Source organism: Leptidea sinapis, chromosome 39, assembly GCF_905404315.1.
Source record: "Leptidea sinapis chromosome 39, ilLepSina1.1, whole genome shotgun sequence".
Lineage (NCBI taxonomy): Eukaryota > Metazoa > Arthropoda > Insecta > Lepidoptera > Pieridae > Leptidea > Leptidea sinapis.
Window position 1 is genome coordinate 3,177,562 of NC_066303.1, and position 18,946 is coordinate 3,196,507.

The 18,946-nt window shown below is 36.2% G+C and overlaps 2 protein-coding genes across 3 annotated transcripts; one reads left to right on the forward strand and one right to left on the reverse strand.

Annotated features, from left to right (window-relative positions):
- The first annotated feature begins 385 nt into the window (after nucleotides 1-385).
- On the forward strand, nucleotides 386-1,960 carry LOC126976176 (uncharacterized). Its single transcript, XM_050824412.1, has one exon. The coding sequence runs from the start codon at nucleotides 501-503 to the stop codon at nucleotides 1,779-1,781; it is 1,281 nt and encodes a 426-aa protein (XP_050680369.1). The 5' UTR covers nucleotides 386-500; the 3' UTR covers nucleotides 1,782-1,960.
- A 4,568-nt stretch (nucleotides 1,961-6,528) lies between these two features.
- Nucleotides 6,529-14,940, reverse strand: LOC126976205 (transcription factor MafK). 2 transcript variants are annotated; one of them, XM_050824459.1, is made up of 5 exons: nucleotides 14,602-14,940; nucleotides 12,907-13,025; nucleotides 12,022-12,124; nucleotides 9,949-10,126; nucleotides 6,529-9,891 (listed from the first exon to the last, which is right to left on the reverse strand). In XM_050824459.1, the coding sequence occupies exons 1-4, from the start codon at nucleotides 14,644-14,646 to the stop codon at nucleotides 9,980-9,982; spliced, it is 414 nt and encodes a 137-aa protein (XP_050680416.1). In that variant the 5' UTR covers nucleotides 14,647-14,940; the 3' UTR covers nucleotides 6,529-9,891; nucleotides 9,949-9,979. The 2 variants fall into 2 exon arrangements, with proteins under 2 accessions (XP_050680416.1, XP_050680415.1); XM_050824458.1 differs by having other exon boundaries at nucleotides 6,529-10,126.
- Nucleotides 14,941-18,946: the final 4,006 nt, after the last annotated feature.

The following is an 18,946-nucleotide window of genomic DNA, read 5'->3' on the forward strand; positions in this document are numbered from 1 at the left end:
ATTTTCAATACGGTGTAGCTAAAAATCAGATACAACCCTGGTACAAACCGATGTCACAAAATGGTCCTTTTGTCCAAGCTATTTTAGCTTCTTCTTTAAATACTTCAAAACAATTATCGTCTGTCTATCCAGGATTAACAAATCCATCCTACGCGAATCAAGATATATCAAAAATATTAAAAACTGATGATAATGATGTTCGAAGGGAATTGAATAATTATAAGTTTTTACCGAATAATATTCAAGATAAAATACCTTTGAAGAAAACAGAACAACCACAATTTCAAAATAATATAGCTATCCCTCAGTTTGACATAAATTCCATCCGTCAATTCATGCCAGTCCCTCAAAATATAAAATCAGAAACTTCATTTGAAAATATACAAAATTATCCGTACCTATCCTATTATAGCAACAAAAAAGAATCTAACGTAGTTAAAGAGCCAAAGAATGAAGTACAGCCTCTAACTATTCAAAATCAAATTCCCAACGTACCGCCTATGCAGAATGAACAATTACATGAAAATTTTAATAATCAATATTCTAACATAATTCAATCGGTAGTGCCTCAACCGCCTTATCCAGCAAGTATAATTTCGTCCTACCAAACAAATCACCCCAGTCTTTATTCCTATAATTTTCAAAATCATTATCCAAATTCTAGATACCCGTATGCAAACATTGCCCTCCAATTAGCGAATTCGAATCGGTTGAGCGGAACGAATGGTGCTAAATTGGACATGGCAAAGAATAATGGCGTCATTGAATTAACATTTACGCTCCAACCACAGCAACCTTTGGTTTATAGCCCACTAGTCTATGTAAAATACGCTGTTCCATACGAAACATATGTCAAGAACTTGATTCAGGCGCGGCCGTACCTTCGACAGAACCCAACGAAACTCATTCACGAATTATTGACCGTTGCAAATATATCGGATGCCTCACAGGATTTGCAAAAATTACCCAAAGATTACATTGCGAAACTAGTAACAGCTAAAGGCGCTCTTGTTAGAACTCAAGTTTTAAACGAGGGCAATAAAACTGATGCTATAGAAGCAGAAATCCAAAACATAATTCATCTAGCTTCGAACTTAAGTTCAGAGCAACTGATAAAGGCAACTAATAGGGCATTAGCAAATGTCGAAGATGTAGCTACTAATTACAACACAACCCCGATTGAAGCACAAGGGCAACGTATTAGACATATTTCGGAAAGAGAGAAAAATCAATATGTAATACATAACGGAATAGTAAAACAAACAGAGGAGAAACGTAATAATGTTAATCCATACTATCAAAGTAATTCAAACCCGTATGTCCCGTGGGTGAGAACAAATAATTATTATAATTATCAACAGAGATCCAGCGCAACAGTACCACAGGTCAATAACATGCTTCCAGGCATGAATACTACCCGAGCACAAGTTACTAATTTACTACCGGAGCAGTCCACCAATAATAAAACAGGTCTAACTAATGACAAACAACATAACGCTGTATCAAATCAGCAACCAGGACCGATTGAGAAGGAAAATTTACGTCTATATAATGAACCAGTTCCGATAAAGTATCAAAAATCACGTCAGGTGGACACTCCTCGAGAAATTCAACAGCCAGGCCTAATTAATAAACAATTGTCACAACAGATGGAAATTCCTCCAAAAGAGCTACAACAGACTGGCTCAATCAACAAAAGACAATTACGCCATGTGGACAGTATTTCAATGATTTTGCAACAGCCCGGCTTGGTCAATAAACAACAACTACAGCAGAAGTAATGAACAATCAACGACCGGGTGAGATGGACTATTTATGAATATAGCCAATTATTAAAATATCAAAAGAGACTCGGTAAACAATTATTAACAACTAGACATGTCCAATATTCCCTATAATCTACATTATGCAATTCCAGGTTCCATTGTCCAAAAATTTTTTAAATAAATTGTGATGAGTATTTCGTGGTTTCATTTAATGTTGGGGACGGCAGTGTAAGGTATTGGGTTGGTAAAAAAGGGTTAATATACACTTTATTTCAAAGAATTTGGTAGTTAGTGTGTAACGTAATTATTAGTCTTGCGATGGACCATAGACTGAAATTATTTTCAGTAATTTTTTTTTTATTTATAATTCACTATTCATTTGATTTTTAACGAATAAATACAAATCCAAAAATATTAAATTGATAGACTTTTTACGTACATTGCATAATTCACATGAATTATGCAATGTATGTATATTCAAATGAGGAACCACTCTAATGTCGCCGTTACATCCGTTACATCGTTTCAGGCAGAGGTAAAGAGATACATCAAACAATTTACAGATACATATGAACATATGGTTTATATTAATTTTATATTTTTGGATGGGAAACATTGTATTATTTGCACAAATCAACATGGTTTTCATCGTTATTTTTAATTTTGAAATTATTACCGCCTTTTCTTTAACAGTCACTGTGCGTCTAGGCATAAGTATTCAAAAGTTTACTAAGCACAGTTGCTGCTCAGAATATAACTTTGTTACTGAACCATCTATTTAACTCCGAAACGTACCTACACGCTTACCCACCTACTTTCTAATAAACAAAATCAACTTATGTGAAGTGACTGTTTAATGGACCAATAGTGAAATATATTAATGAGTGATAATAATCAAAATAAAAACAAATTTTGCAGCCAAACTAGTGATCTTGTGAAATGTGATCTATGCTCTCCTACACGTTATTTTAGAGGTGCAAGAGGTTTATTAATTCATACTGGTTAAACGAAGCTAACAATGCTTGGTTAAATATTTCAAATATAAAAAAAACAGACCAAATCTACTTGCCAATATGACATTGTCAATATACATATCACTCCGGCTAGGTATAAACTGAATGAACCACATCAATGTAGATGTGGCGTTTAGGTAGATGTTCTTAGGCGTCACGGCTTATCCTGCCTAAAATCAGCAGGCCGTATCAGTTCGTGGCATTTGCCACTCTTAATATCAGCTCTTTTAGAGCCAAATGGCATTACTTGCCGCAATGGCAAGCGTCCTGATAGAATGAACCTGGAAGCTTGGGCACGGGGAAGGGGGCTGGTGTGAGACACGACTTTCGTCGAGACTCTCGCTCCTTTTCATGTCCAAGCTACGTCCGTTGGCTGCTGCTTCGACTGCCTAAGACAGCAAGCGTCGCAAATATTTCGGTCTCAGTGAGTCTAACATCTTTGTGCCTTTTTGTGTCGAGACACTTGGCCTGTGGGGCCCAGAGGCGCGGAAGATGTACAAATTACTATCGACGTGCCTCAATACGGCTACTGGAAACCCAAGCGCTGGCATCTATTTCGGATTTCTTACCATCTAATTGTAAACAAAAGATATAAAAGCTTATATTCAAGCAAGTTAGATTTATGTCGCTATAGCAAAATGGTAGCTACAACCATAATTCAGTAATAGATTCTATTACTTGTATTGATTGTGCTACAACCAAGGGGTAGTAAATAAATTCCACTGTATACAGATTACAGAACGAGAGAAAAAGTAGGTACAGACTACGCGCGAATAGTTAAAAGTTAAGTTAGTTTGACAATAAAATAAGGTAACTTCAATTAACTTTCTTCTTTATTTAGTAAATGTTACTAGCAATAAAATAAAAGAGTAATATCGAGTCTGCCCTCCACTTGCTGCAATTCTTCGTGGCATGCTTTGTACGAGGTTTTTTATGACTTCTTGGGGAATACGCTCCTATTCGGCGGTAATAGCAATTTTAAGCTCTTTGATGTTCTGTGTGGCTGGATGTACATCTCTAACACGTTTTAAATGTCTCAAAGATGCCCATTGAGATTAGAAGTAAGTCGACAATAATACATTAAAATTACAAAAAACCCTTTTTTATTTATTTATAGCCTTAGATTAAGGATTGGTCTCCGCTGCGCTCCCACTAGATACCGCACTACCTAAGAACAATAGGTTTTTCTTATTCCTATTTTTTAATAGTGTGCATCTTGATTCTCAAAGCCATATTTCAAATTTTGTAACATACGCTTCGTGTTATTTTATATTGAAATTAATAAAATACAGAATACTTACTGATGATATGTGATCCAAGTGTCTTCCTTATTTCTTGTAGTATTATTTTTAGATAGTTTTACTACGCAACCCAGCATTTAAGTTTCAATTACTTGCGCAGTTTAACAGAACATGTGGCACGTCAACGTCACACATTGTTCGAGACTGCGGCATAGTATTAGTTGCCGCACTTTGCACCTGCGGTATCTAGTAGGAGCGCATCGGAGGCCAATCCTCAATCTAAGTTTGTATCACAATATCTAAACACAACATTTTCAAATTTGGAATATTTTATTTTACTAGCTAGTACTTTTTAATACATAGAGAATTGTTTTTGATTACTGTGATTAATTGAATGCATAGTGGTACAGAAAACTTTTGGGTGCCAGTTTTTTTCTAAATGCGTTTATATAGTTAAATCACAAAAAATTCCACTTAAACTTAGAACTTAAATAATGAATTAAACAATATTATACATTCGTGGCTTTATGGTTATTACCATAGCAGTTATTACCAAAGCCGGGATACGAACTATTGTTCGTATCCCGGCTTTATTACACTTCAGGTGTTTTACTGCAACCAATGTGATGTATTGTGAATTGTGATAGCCACTAATACTGCTACGAATGGTTCTTTTCATGAATCTTATTGTCTTTGAATGGTGTATCGCAAATGGTTGAAGATTTGGTCTTCCCAAGGAGATGGTACGTTTACGCATGCATTAGTGACATTCAGAGCGGATGCTTAACGAGCTGTGGCCTAGGGTTGAGAGAATTTTGTTTAAGCCTGCGTTGCTCCGTTTCAGTTTTACCTACTTAGCCGTACTATCTTGTCTTATGCACAGCCTTTTTTTAAAGGTTTAGGGTTTTAGAATGGATCAAGCCCGTAGTGTTGGTTTAGAGTTTACTAAACTTTTGTGAACAATATGTATTAAGGGTTTATTTTAAAAGGGACACCACAGAAGGATTTAGGACCAAATTGAGTGCTTTTGGCACCAATTCTTGCAAGTTGCCTTCGACCCCTGCATGTCCTGGAACCCATCGAGGTTTCTATGTGTATTTCTCCCGAAGTATTCAGTATATTTCCGCAGTCTTGAGACCGTTGTATTTGATTCAAGAGCGGAGAGAGCTGCCTTTATTCAGAATAGTATCCGGACATTGTATAGTGGCTTATACATCCGACTGGAACACGCAGGTAAGGTTTCCCAAGTTGATAGATTTGCTAAATATGGGGCATTTTCTGCACCAGACCACAGAGCCATATGATATAAGTGGTCTTACAATGGCTGTGTAAATTTGGCCTGTTCTCTAGGATTTTGGTGAAGCCAGCGTGGTCTAAAGTGAGCCCCAGATATTTTAACTTAGCGAACGGTATTGAGTCGCGAGGATATAAGGTAATTCAACTTCCTCTTCTAGTAAAAGGCACCAGGACGGTCATTTCAGCATTGCCCTCCAGTTCATTGCCTTGGTACGATTTGGATATGATATAGAGAGGTTTCTGTATGAGTTGAGATATAGTAGATATACAAACGAGACAGTACTTTTGCTGTCACTTCGAGTCATAATCACTACATCATCAGCGGAACCATTAGTGTCGATACGAAGTCCATCCATCTTATAGAAAAGCTCATCGCCGGCCAGGGTTCACAGTTTACCGTTTTGTGGACATCCTTCAACGGTCATAACATCAAGAGAGACTCCATATGGTCTCAATCTTGGAATCCTACTGGACAGCATAGAATCGACCCTGTATATATATCTATATCTGACTGTAGTAAAGTTGCCTATTTTCTCAGCTAATACCTACTTACGGTTTACTCGCCTTCAGGTCTATAACCTCAAAGTTGAGGGTCCCAGGGAAATAACTTGAGATTAGAGGTCCCATAATGTTACTCTCATCAGATGTGAAGATTAATCAGCTGCTCTTATAAGTCCCAGTTGGTTCTGGCGTGTTTTTGAGAGCATCTTGTGAAGACGTCCTCACATGGTTTCATCCAAGACGCTCTTTGGGCCCTCCTGATTTCTTTGTTGTTTTCCGTCAAGGCTTTTGATTTGAGCATTTGTTTGTTGAATAATGTACGGGTTTTCTTTATAAGTTTATCTAGCTTAGAATTGAACCACTGTACTTATCGATTACCTAGAGTTCTAAACATGTTTTTTATTTTTAAAGTGATATCCCTCACTTCTGGGATTAATTATACAAATTAAGACTGAGCCAACCGTTGGAGTGACGTTTGGTTCGTAAATCTTGGTATGTCTTGTTCAATTCTAATAATTACAAAATTATAACCAGCACTTATTCAATTTTGACAAGTAAACTATATTGATATCATGGATAAGCAATAGATTTGAAAATAAATGGCTTTAAATAGAATTACTTATCATTCATATATTTTTTAACTGACTTGCTTGAGAATTGTCTTCAAAAAATTGGGTAATTTTCCGGCGCATGGGCATAATAAAATAAAAATTAAAGAAAATAATCGCGTTTATTTTTAAATTTGCATTATTTATTAAACATATAATATAAATCCATATAATTTCCACTTAAATTTAGAACTTAAAATTAAATTAAAAAATACTATAGTATCGCGGCTTCCTTCTTTTACTGAAAAATGTTTATGTAAATGCCCACTTCTCAAGGAAATGTGTAGTCAGATTGACCCTAGATGCCTTAAGCAATCCACGCATTTGGATATAACGCGTGCCAGTAAAGAAACGATTCTAAAATGGCGGCGAAACAGGAATGGCACATAGATGATATTACACGTGTGAGTGAGAGCGAATCATTAGGTGTCGCCATTTTAGAATTGGTTCTTTATGGGCACGATTTATAAGCATTTATACAGCGTCGAGCTACAATTGACACTAAACCTTCGCAAATCAATCCCTCTAAGATTCAATTCAGTTGATTACCGAGCGATTTTGGCGCGCAAACATTGTCATATATCAAAGTTGAAACACCGTTATATTTTAGAATGAGTATTTTCAATGAAAACAATTGGTTTTATTTATTAGTGTTCATGGTTTTATAATAAACGTTCTAAACAACAACAGTGCGACGTGGGACAAGTATCAGTGCCTACGCTAGCCCGCGGCTACTATATTGCTTGCAGGTTGCTCCGAAATGATATTATATAAAATTGATTTATTCAGATGAAATATGTACTATTTATTTATGATTAGGGTTAACTTTTATCGTACTAATTTGCCATATGTACTAACGTAATTACGCAACTAAGTCTCCATAGTACATACGACCAACGACGAAACCCACACAACCTCATTCGGTTTCTCGCCTTATTTTGTTTTATGGAATTGCTATTTTACTTTGAACTTATAATGGAATCAAAGTCCGTTAAATTCTGTACAAATTAGAACAAAAACAATGGGATGTTGACACACAAAAGACGGAAAAACCCCAAGTTAAGTTAAGTTTGAAGTTCCCGCATCCTTTTTACGCACGTCATCGGCCGTGATAGTTAAGTTCGCAAAATTTTTGTTTTTGTTCGAATTTTTACCCAATACTTGGTAAGTTGCTTTTTTTTATAAAACATCTAGACTATATTTCCAAGACAGTAGCATAATCATAATTATATGATAGTATTCGACTTGAAATAGCGTCCATTCAAATTTTAAAAGAACCTTTGAAGCGTCCTTTGTATATAAAAATAAATTAGCAATTCCATAAAACAAAATAAGGCGAGAAACCGAATGAGGTTATGTGAATTTCGTCGTTGGTCGTATGTATTAGTGGAGTCTCGGTTGCGTAGTTACATATGCCAAATTAGTACGATAAAAGTTAACCTTAATCATAAATAAAAAATACATATTTCATCTGAATAAATTAATTTTATATAATATCATTTCGGAGCAACCTGCAAGTAATCTAGTAGCCGCGGGCTAGCGTAGGCGCTGACACTTGTCCCACGTCGCGCTGTTGTCGTTTAGAACTCGTAGGTGACTAGCACCTACGTAAGGGTTAGTTTGTTTGAAATTTTCAATTATTTATTCAAATTTTTAGTTTTTTTTTTACGATGTTTAACGTACTATGTAGGTCACACAAAAAGTTTTGCATCACTTAAAAAACAACATGTTATAACCAAAATATTATGTTTATTGCTTTTCAAAATACTCTCCTTTACATTTTAAACATTTTTTCATGCGATCGAACCATTTTTTAAAACAGGAGGACTACAGATCTGAAGGCATGTTTTCTAAGTGCTCATTGAACGCTATCACGCCTCTTCGGAATTGGTAAAAGTGAAACCTCGCATCAAATCTTTGATTTTGGGGAAAATACAGAAATCCCAGGTCGGGGCATGTGCAAGATGGGTGAAGAGTTGTACTTTTTTGAAGCTAATAATTACTTAGTTTTGTTGGCCGTGTGTAAAGAAGCGTTGTCATGATGTAGGAGAACGCGGCTTTTTTGGTCGTCTTTCGCGACCTTTTTTTATCCCCTGGGTAAACAAATGGTAGAATACCACTCGGCATTAACACTCTTTTGATCTTCAAGTGGAATTATGCAGATGGGACTCCTAGCTGAGAAAAAAAATGCGATAATTTTTTACCAACGTTTCTCGCCTGCCTCACTTTTGTTGGCCTGTTCTTATTTTCAAACACCCATTCACAAGATTGTTTTTTTTTTTGTGTTCAAAACAATAAATCCACGTTTCGTCTCCTGTGACAATGTCATAAACAGCATTAGAATGTCCGTGGTCGTACATCATTAGCATCTGTGAGCATCATTCCACGCGAGCCCGTTTCTGCTCCGCTGTCAGTTCATGAGGGATCCAACAACAACATAGTTTCCGAACTTACAATTCTTCGTGTAAAATTTTCTGAATTTGGCTCATACCAATCCCCAATAGTCCTCCAATTGTCTCATAGGTAAGCCGCGGCTTTTCTTCAATTAGCCGCTTAACAGTGGCCACCATTATTTTAGTTGACGGCAGTTGAAGGTTGCCCTTCACGAAATTCGTCATATAAAGAAACCCGACCTCTCTCAAATTCAGCAAACCATCGCCTCACGGTGATCAAGCAAGGTGCTTCTCTCTCAAAAGCATTTTGAAGACGAGCGACACAGTCTTGCCGAGAGAGAGAACTTTTGAAATCATTATAAATCATCGCTCTAAAATCTTCTCGACTTAATTCCATTTTCGTTGCGTACGTAGAACTTTGATGTGTGATAAAAAACAATTGACAAATGATTTCCCGCCAATTGTTTTTTTATTACTAAGAAGGTTGCAACGTTTCAAAAATTTATATATTAGATTATCTTAATATATATAAATTACGTGACACGTTGTTTGTCCGCGATGGACTCGTAAACTAATGAACGGATTTAAATGGGGATTACTTCATGGAGTGCAGTTTGGTCCAATTTGAGAGATAGGATACTTTTTATTTCGATTTGGGACCCATAATTATTTTTACTACCAATATTTATTTTGTATGGATATATTTTCTGTGAGAGAATTTATTGACGCACGGTTTGACAGTTCTGCTGTGAAACAATTTCATTATAACAACAAGGAGCATACGTTACGAAATAATTATTGATGTTATGAACACTTATTGACAAATACATAAAAAACAGTATTTTATTTATTATGCACAGTACCACCGTCTGTCGGATCAACTAGTTTATATATATAGATTAGCTAGAATAGCAAAACTTTAAGTTTGCCCCATGTATGAGGTAGACCACTACAATCACAATTAATTCAAACACTGCCATCGCAAGCAATAACAGATTAGTGAGTAGGACATTAATAATATGTCGATGGCAATAGAAAGTTAAATAACAAAAGATTGCACATGTAGGCTTCAAGAGAATACTGAGACCTTTCACAGGCTTTCGTTTGACGTTGTTTATTCTATGTCTTATGAGAATACGAAATAATTATTAAATATATACACTAAGGCAGAATGTCCAACTCTGGTGGTAATGGAATACTCTTCATATGAGCAAATCGCTTGAGTGCATCATATTTAGATCTGAGGGCTTCGATCTCCTCCCGAATCCTGTTATTCTCGTCTTGCATAGCTTCCATGTCATGCCATTCCTGTAATAAATATGTAAAAAATCATTTAATTATAATTTCGCCTTTGTGAAGGTTTTTTTTATTTCGGCTTTGACTACTAATCACTGTGGCTCATTTTTTTAATATGAAAATAAGGGAAGAGACGAGCAGGACCTTCTGCTGACCTCAGGATTCTTAAATATCACTAAAATTTTGAGTAGTACTTGTCACCTTGAGACATAAAATGTTAAGTCTTATTTGCCCAGTAATTTCACTAACTATACTGCGCCCTACAGAACGAAACACAAAATGCTTACACAGTACTGCTTCACGGCAGAAATAGGCTCCGTTGTGGTACCCATAATCTAGCCGGCATCCTGTGCAAAGGAGCCTACCACTGGTAAATAAAAGATTAATAAATGATGTGCATATATCACACGATTCCTCTGGTGTTGCAAGAGAATGTTGGTGTCAATGATTACTTAACACCCAGGTGACCCATACACTCGTTTGTCCAACTTTTCCATAAATAAATAAATGTTCAGATTAATACTATACTATTATTCATATAAATAATATCATTAATGCTAATTTATTTAGGAATCTACCTAGACAGGCGCCTGACCTGGAAATATCATATTAAAATAAAAAGAAACAAGGTGAAGTTTAAATATCTCAGAACTCAGCATTGTCCATCGACAACAAATTATTGTTATACAATTCAATATTAAAACCAATATGGACTTATGGCATTCAACTTTGGAGCGTAGCCAGCAACATAACCGTACCGGGTGAAACACAAAGACCATATTGAACAACACTCTAATGTTATAATTACAGAGATGCTACATATGCCAGTGGTTAAGCGACTGAAACGTGACCACATATTATAAGAAGGTGCGGCATTGGCTGCTCCACTCTAAAGTCATAGTTCCCTCCACAATTCCACTTATGGTCTTGGGGACCGATTGCAGAAACAAAAACTCAAAATAAAAATGTTAATTTATTTGTGCATGAGTAGTTTATATTTTACGTTTATTTATATACCTACATACTAAAGTTATTAGTATGGCAATGCACTCGACCACCACCGGCAATGGGCTCTCCGAAAGACCAGCGCTGATCATAATATCACCTATGGGTATGATCAGTATTATGCTGACATGAACTCCTATTCTGCATTTTAATATAGATTAATAATAAGTCTACCTGTATTTACTAGGTTTTAGTTGCAGAATAAATGATATTTCTTTCTTTCTTTCTAAAGCTTAAACTTTAGCAAGTAATGGGTTTTGATGCCATAGAGTATAGACTTTTTCAAAGACTCAATTATCAGTAATAGGTAGTGATACAATGATGACAGATAAAATTAAAAAGGCATAAAAATGCATAAAAGGCATTTATTTTCTCAAAATTGATTCCTATAGAATTCTTTTGTCATTTCTAATAACTACTAGATACTACTACCGCTTCGGAAACTATTGGCGCTCTGAGAGAGCGGCGCAAGAAACTCTCCCAGCAATCTTTTTTTGCGTTCTTTTCAACAAAAATATACAATATTGTACAGTCATTTTTATTGCTGTAAAACAATCACAACCTAGTCCCAGGCTCTCCGATCATTTAGATATTCAGCAGTGGAGTAATAGGTTTTACGACAGAGCCATTTTGTTATAAAACATTTAAATTTATTCATAGATAATGCCTCAACCGTGGCTGGGACTTTATTATAGAAGTGTATACATTTACCCTTAAAGCTATTATGTATCTTATGAAGCCTACTAGAATTAGTTACAAGCAATCCCTTATTTCTAGTGTTATAATAATGAAAATCACTATTAAGAGCAAGAGGAGCGAAAGGAGTGGAAAAAGATAATCATTGACCTAGTCTGACCATATTATGTTACAAAAAAACAGATAAAATTTTTTAATCTTAATACCTGACTTTTCTCTGTTTCCAATTCATCTTTCTGTTCAATTCTTTTTATACGACATGATGCAGCATAGCCTCGGTTCTTTAATGTCCTCCGTCTTTGTTTCATTCTGTAATTATAAAATCAATCTATACTACCATATAAATTTGTAGCCATGGTGTGGAGCCACATTTATATTTTGTAATACATAAATGTATTTAAGACTGGCTGACAGCAATTGTACAATTTTTAGGGTGCCATACCTCAAGAGGAAAAGCTGAACCATTAAAGGATCACATCAGGAAGCTCTGTAAAATCTTCTCTTCTCAAATACCATAGTGTCTGAAGACAGTGTGTGTTGCCAGTAACTATAGGCGTGATGAGAAAGCTCATGGTCACTGAGAGGGCAATGGAGAGGCGTAGGCTCGCAGAGATCGAATCAGAAATGAGGAGATCTGTAGGAGAACCAAATCCACCGACATAGCCTAATTGGTTGCAAAACTGAAGTGGCAGTGGACAGGGCACATAGCTCAACGGACAGATGGCCATTAGGGCAGTAAAGTCCTCGAATGGGGATCACATACCGGTAGTGTTGGTAAATCCCCAACAGGATAGACTGACGATCTGGTCAAATAGCCGGAGTAGGTTGAATGAGGGCAGCACAGTACTGATTGTAATGGAGATCTATGGGAAAGTCCTTGGTTTAGCAGAGGATATGTTCTGGCTGATTATGATAGAATCCGTTTGTTGTCTGGCGGAAGAAATATTCGTTTGTATATACTCCATATAGGTTATTTTTTTAAATTATAGTAGCAAATGGCATATTTACAACGCGAATTAAGGAGAAGCACCCTTAAACTTACGGTTTAGTAGTTCTAAAACATTAATGATGAATTCTAATTTGACACAAACCTAACTATTTGATCCCTTGTCAATCCTCTCATCTTCAGCTGTCTGTTGAGATCTCGAACAGAGATGGAAACCAGTTCATCATCACTGATTTCTGCACATGGTGTGGGAGACAATGGAGCCTGGAAATTTCATGTGTGAAATAAGCATTTATATTATCCATAAGTTGACTAAATAGTTATTGTATTTTACGGTTTTCTTGCCGCTTTCTTTCAACAGGGTGTTGAACAAATGGCAAGATATTATATTATATAATCATCATTATTGAGAAATGAAAAGAATTAATACCTTTACCGGTCTTTTGTTCATATTGTTCTTTTTAAGATTGCTGACAATAATGCAGTCTTTGAAGAAGACCCTGAGATTACTAAAGAAAATATATAACAATCTAATCAAATCTCAAATTCATATAAAGTGACAATAAAAATCAATGACAAATAAATTTGAAAAACAAAATTTTATTAACAATGCGGGGTTCAAACCCAACACCTCCGGCGTTCCATGCCGGTGCTCTAACCAACTGAGCTAACTGTTCGAACACCGCCTCTTAATAAAATTCTTGTAGCTTCATCATCAAACCACTACCTGAGAGTTGAACAAAGCAAACAGAATTTTATAACAGAGCGGTACTCGAAAGTTATCACTTTAAAAAACATAACATATATGTTTAAAAATCAATGACTTACCTTTACAATATGTACAGTGAAGGAATATACTTTGAAAAACAATAAATATATCATAAACATATATGTGGCATTATTAATGAGAATCTAGAAACTTACAGGACCTAAGTATGTCATCATGCCATCACATCCAAAATTCCTAATTTGAAATATACCATAATGCTGTAACTATGAAGGTCCACCCTCCAAAGAGAAACACAAAAGTACAAGGGCTCCAACATACAGCATAACTGTGATTTGACTTCTACAGCTGCTATTTTTACTTCCACACAGTAATTTGTAAAATTCCTCGGAAATGGCTGAACTAATTTGTATGAAATTTCGTGCGCATACAGGGTATCTAGTTTTCATATCCTTATATGATAAGGGTGACCCATAAAATTATTATTTATTTTTATTTTATTATGATTCAGCATTGAAAAATACATACAACTTAAAATTTTCACCTCTCTATGATTAACAGCTATTTTTGTATCATGAGTTCCATCCACAGATCCGCAATAGGGTTGCAAGATGGCAATCAAATACAATAATTATTGTAGTATAACAGATTTTATCTATGATATATTTGATTGGTCTGAAAATGATCATCTATTTTTTATGCTGCAAAAAATTTAATTAAGTACTGAATTTTTTTCTTACTAATATTGGAATTCAACATTTGTTGGGTCAGCTAGTCATTCTAAGTTGTGGAATTTTTAATAAGATAAATTATACACTAAGACTACCCATCTTCATAAAACAGAAAACCTCAATATGACATTATTATGATCCATAAGATATGACATTACAAGATAACTGTTCATTGGAAATCAATATTAGAGAGTTCTGTTGTAAGAGGACAAAATATGCTGAATCATTCTAAGACTTTTCTAGATAATTTTGTTGTTTAGCCTAGATAAACAATATTGCACTACAAAGGGGACATGTAGCGAATAGTTTTTAAAGCAAATTCCATTGCCCATCTCAATAAATAAAAAGATAATAAATGGACACATACGTTATGAAACCTTACCATTATTGCTTTCCTCGCAGCCAGTCCTTTTAAATCATGAGGCATATTAATTTCTTAATAACGGAGTTCCGTCACTTAAATAATAAAAAGATTTCCTAATTTTCAATTTTACGGTTCACAGGTGTAACAATATCCTACTGAGTTCATTTATTGTATTAACAAATTAAATTTTAACTTAAAAAGTCAAAGACAAAATCTTCATAAACAATGTCGCATTTAAATGATTTTAATAACAAAATCACGTAACAAGTAAATATTATTAATTGATTCGATCAAGATTCGATTTAAGGCAGGCAAAATGAAAATCGCTCTTCTCGTTTTACAGAAATTTAGAGTAACTACTGAACGTAGTGTTTAAATTCTCTCACAGACTAATAAGATGCTTACGCATAATTCTCTTTGGTAACTACAACTAGCAAAGAGAATTTCCATTCAATTTTTGTGATATGGCGTGTGGCTGCACCAGTCGGGCGCAAATTATTTCGCCAATGTCGAGTGGAATTGAAGAGACACGTTATGAATGGAAATTTTGTATGAATTTAATTTGTATAATTTATAAGTGGCAGATTTTTTGAGTATTGCGTTATTTTATATGGTTAGTTTCTAGCCTGGAACAACACAATATTATACAAAATACACTCTACATTACATATTTATAGCTTAATATTATTATATTTCACATATGTACATAAAAAATTACAATATGGACTAAACACAGACGTTAACAACATTCAACGTTTACGGGATGGGGAAATTTCAGTGGAAGAACGTCATAAAGGGGATGAAGAAGTTTAGGACAGGAAAATACTATATGAGAACTATTGACGAAGGTACTGTCTACCTTCGTCCAAGCCACATTGACACAAGGAGTGATCACTAACTCTGATCTTGTGCAGGTGGACAGGTGTGATGGAATGACCTAGACGTAAGGGACATATTGTGGAGGTAACCCATCTGTCTGCATGTCTGTGAGAAAAAAACCATGGACGTCTTGGTATATCTGGTTGGACTGTGGCATAGAATTTACCTTTAACCAATTTTGATTCATTCCAGTATGTATTCCAGGACTTCTCGAGATTAGTTTTAGATAGTCCACTCAGATCTTGGGAACTATTTTTAAAATGTTCATAAGAACCCATTTGTATAGCAGACTTAGCACAAGAGTCTGCTGTTTCATTGCCTGCAATGCCAGAATGACCTGGAATCCAGACAAGTGTTACGTCTATTCCATTTTGACGACAGGAAAACAGCCCTAATCTGCAGAATAATTGGGTGTCTTGACTTACTCCGGAATGGGTTTCCTTGATGGATGATAAACAACTAAGGGAGTCAGTAGAAATAACAGTTGGGTTCAGGTTATGGGAGCGGGTAAACAGGATTTCTTCTAATAAGGCAACAGCCTCCCCTGTAAACACCGAAGACTCAGGAGGACATTTGAATTGTAAAATGACTTTAAAGCTGGGGACCCAGTAGGCTGCGCCAACACAACTTTGCTGAGACATCTGTGAAGCATCCGTGTAGATAAGAAGGTGATTTGACCAATTCTGATGAATTTTCGATTGAAATTTCGAATTATTATCGGGGGATCCTTTGACAAAACCAAGATCAGTAACGACGGAAAGATTGAAAACCAGGGCCATATATGATGTGGAGAATAGAGGACTCATCGGTAAATATAACAAGGGATGAGGGAGATTGGTAAACTTACGGAAACTATCCAATAGATAAGAAGAGGGATTGCGTTTGCTAAGGACTTGAGATAGCTGGTCCAATTTGGTCCGCAATGGGTGGGAGGAAAGCTGTAACATTTTGCTAACAAACCGGTCACATAGGTATTGCCCTCGGAGATGTAAATGAGGATCAACACTGACAAAGATAGGCCATGGTCGGAGAGCCATTGCGCTAAATAGTACAAAGTAGAGTTGAGGCATTGGGATATTTCCTCTACAGAGCCTGAGCTATGATAAAGGACAATATCATCAGCATACTGCAAGATGTTACAAAAATTATTAACAGACAATTCTAGATACTGAATATATATGCTGTATAGCAAAGGACTGAGAACAGAGCCTTCGGGAAGACCTTTCCAGACTAATCGGGGTGGGAGACTGGAAGACTGGTGTTATACTATAACTGACCTGCCAGAAAGCAGGTTACATATGAAATGTGTTATCCTCGGCGGTACACTCAGCTGGTGCAGTTTTTGCCTGAGCAACGGAAGAAGTACATAATCATATGCAGAGGCTACATCGATAAAAACACCGACAAGGTTTTCACCCTTACCAAGGGCAGTTCGGATTCCATTATCCACTCTAGTCGGTAACTTTTGCTAAGGTGGACGACAGTGCGATAGGTCTGTATGCATTGAGGTCTGATGCTTTTTTCCCAGGCTTGAGAAGAGGGATCACTATTTGAGACTTCTAGGAATCTGGAATAATTCCTTTTTCAAAAAGACCATTAATCAAATTTAGAAAGGAATATTATATTTGATATTTAAATTTACTAAAAAAGAGTAGGGCATACCATCTTCTCCAGGGGATGAATCTTTTAGACCTCCAAAAGCAATCTGAAGCTCTGAAAAGGAAAAGGGAGCATCCATTTCGGACATTATGGGTGCCGGCGTAGAAATAGGGAAATCGTTCTGGTGGGGAACATAGGGTGGAGCAAGTTTGTCAGCGAAAGTATTAAGCATTCAGATGGATTGTTGGAGTTTGGATCGAAGTAGTTAAGGGTTCTGCGAAATCTTCATAAGTTTAGCTAAGCAATAGAAGAGGGTGATCTGGGGTTAAGTGATTCACAGAACTTAGTCCAGCCAAGCTTTTTCTTTTTTGATACCATCCTTTTAGTTTTAGCGTCAATACGATTATATTTCATGAAATTCTCTTCTGTCATTTCGGCTGGGTACTCTTTCTTTGCTGCCACTCTCTCATTGAACTGAATTTGAAGTCTTTGGAGGCAAGGAAGGCAAATTATTTGAGACAGAAATATTTTTACGGGGAATATTGTAATCGGCCGAAGAAATAAGAGATTTGACAAAATGTTCATAGTAAGTCAAGAGGTTATCATCACACTGAAGATCAGGAAGGTCCATCAAATCATCCACGGTTTGAGCATAGCGAGACCAATCTGCGTACCGCAATTTATATTTTAGTAAGGGGTTATGATTGGGGAGAGGAATTGACCTGTTATTTAGAGTTAGGATAATAGGGAAGTGGTCGCTACCATAGGTAGTAGGAAGAGTTTGTCAGGATAGCTGAGATGCAAGGAACGTTGAAGAAAGGGATAGATCTACTGCCGATTTTTGGTTCTGATTGGGGTAAACTCTGCGGGTCGGAGCGCCATCATTCAGGATACAAAGATTCATATCCTCAAATATGTCAACCAATGACGGAGCAAACCCGTCACAGTTGTAACACCCCCACAAAGTGTGGTGGACGTTAAAATCACCCATGATCACAGTTGGACTGGGGAGAGAGGCTAAAATAGTTTCAATTTCTGGAATAAGTGAGGGGCTTGGATGTGGAATATACAAAGAGAGGAAGGAAATATTTACAGGTCTCACAGCAACAGCATTAAACTGATTACTGTGAGGGGGGATAGGAATAGAAGAAAAAGGAATGTTTTGCCGGATGAAAATGGCACTACCCGCGTAGACGTCATCTCTGTCATCCCGCAACAGAAGTACCCAGGGACCCGAAATCGGGCTCCAGGCCTCAGCCATGTCTCCGAGATGGCAATTATAACAGGGCTATGAAGGTTAATTTATGATATAAGGTGATGATGATAATAATAGAAGATATCTTGTTCCTTAGGACGGATAATTTTACAGTTCTATTGCAGAAGAACTGTTGGGGCCATTGTTCGAGATCTTAAAAAGACGGGTTAGATTTTGGGCAACGTTGGGCGGTAATGGAAGTTCGCTGCATGGAGCAACGATGCTAAAGAGCAATGACGAAAGATCTAACATTTTTCCTTGGGATTGAAGGAAGTCGGGTTGGCTGTTGCCAAGAGCATAGCCATTGGGTAGGGAGGAGTCATTAAGAGGTGTTACATGTCTGTCTCAGATTGATAAATGTAATTATAGTTAGATAATTCAAATGATAAGAAAGCCTAAAGATTTAAGCTTTGAGCTTTTAACTAATCATAATAAAGATAATATTATTTATAACTATGAGTTATTTTATGTAAATTAATGAAAATTGTCAAATTGTAAGTAAAGGCATTTTAGTGAGTACCGCTATAATATGTAGATGAACATTATCTTTTGTTATTTGGTAGAGTTCTCGTGACAGGCATTGTCATGCTCGCTTACTGCCACTGCTTGTATTTTTTGAAATACTTATGT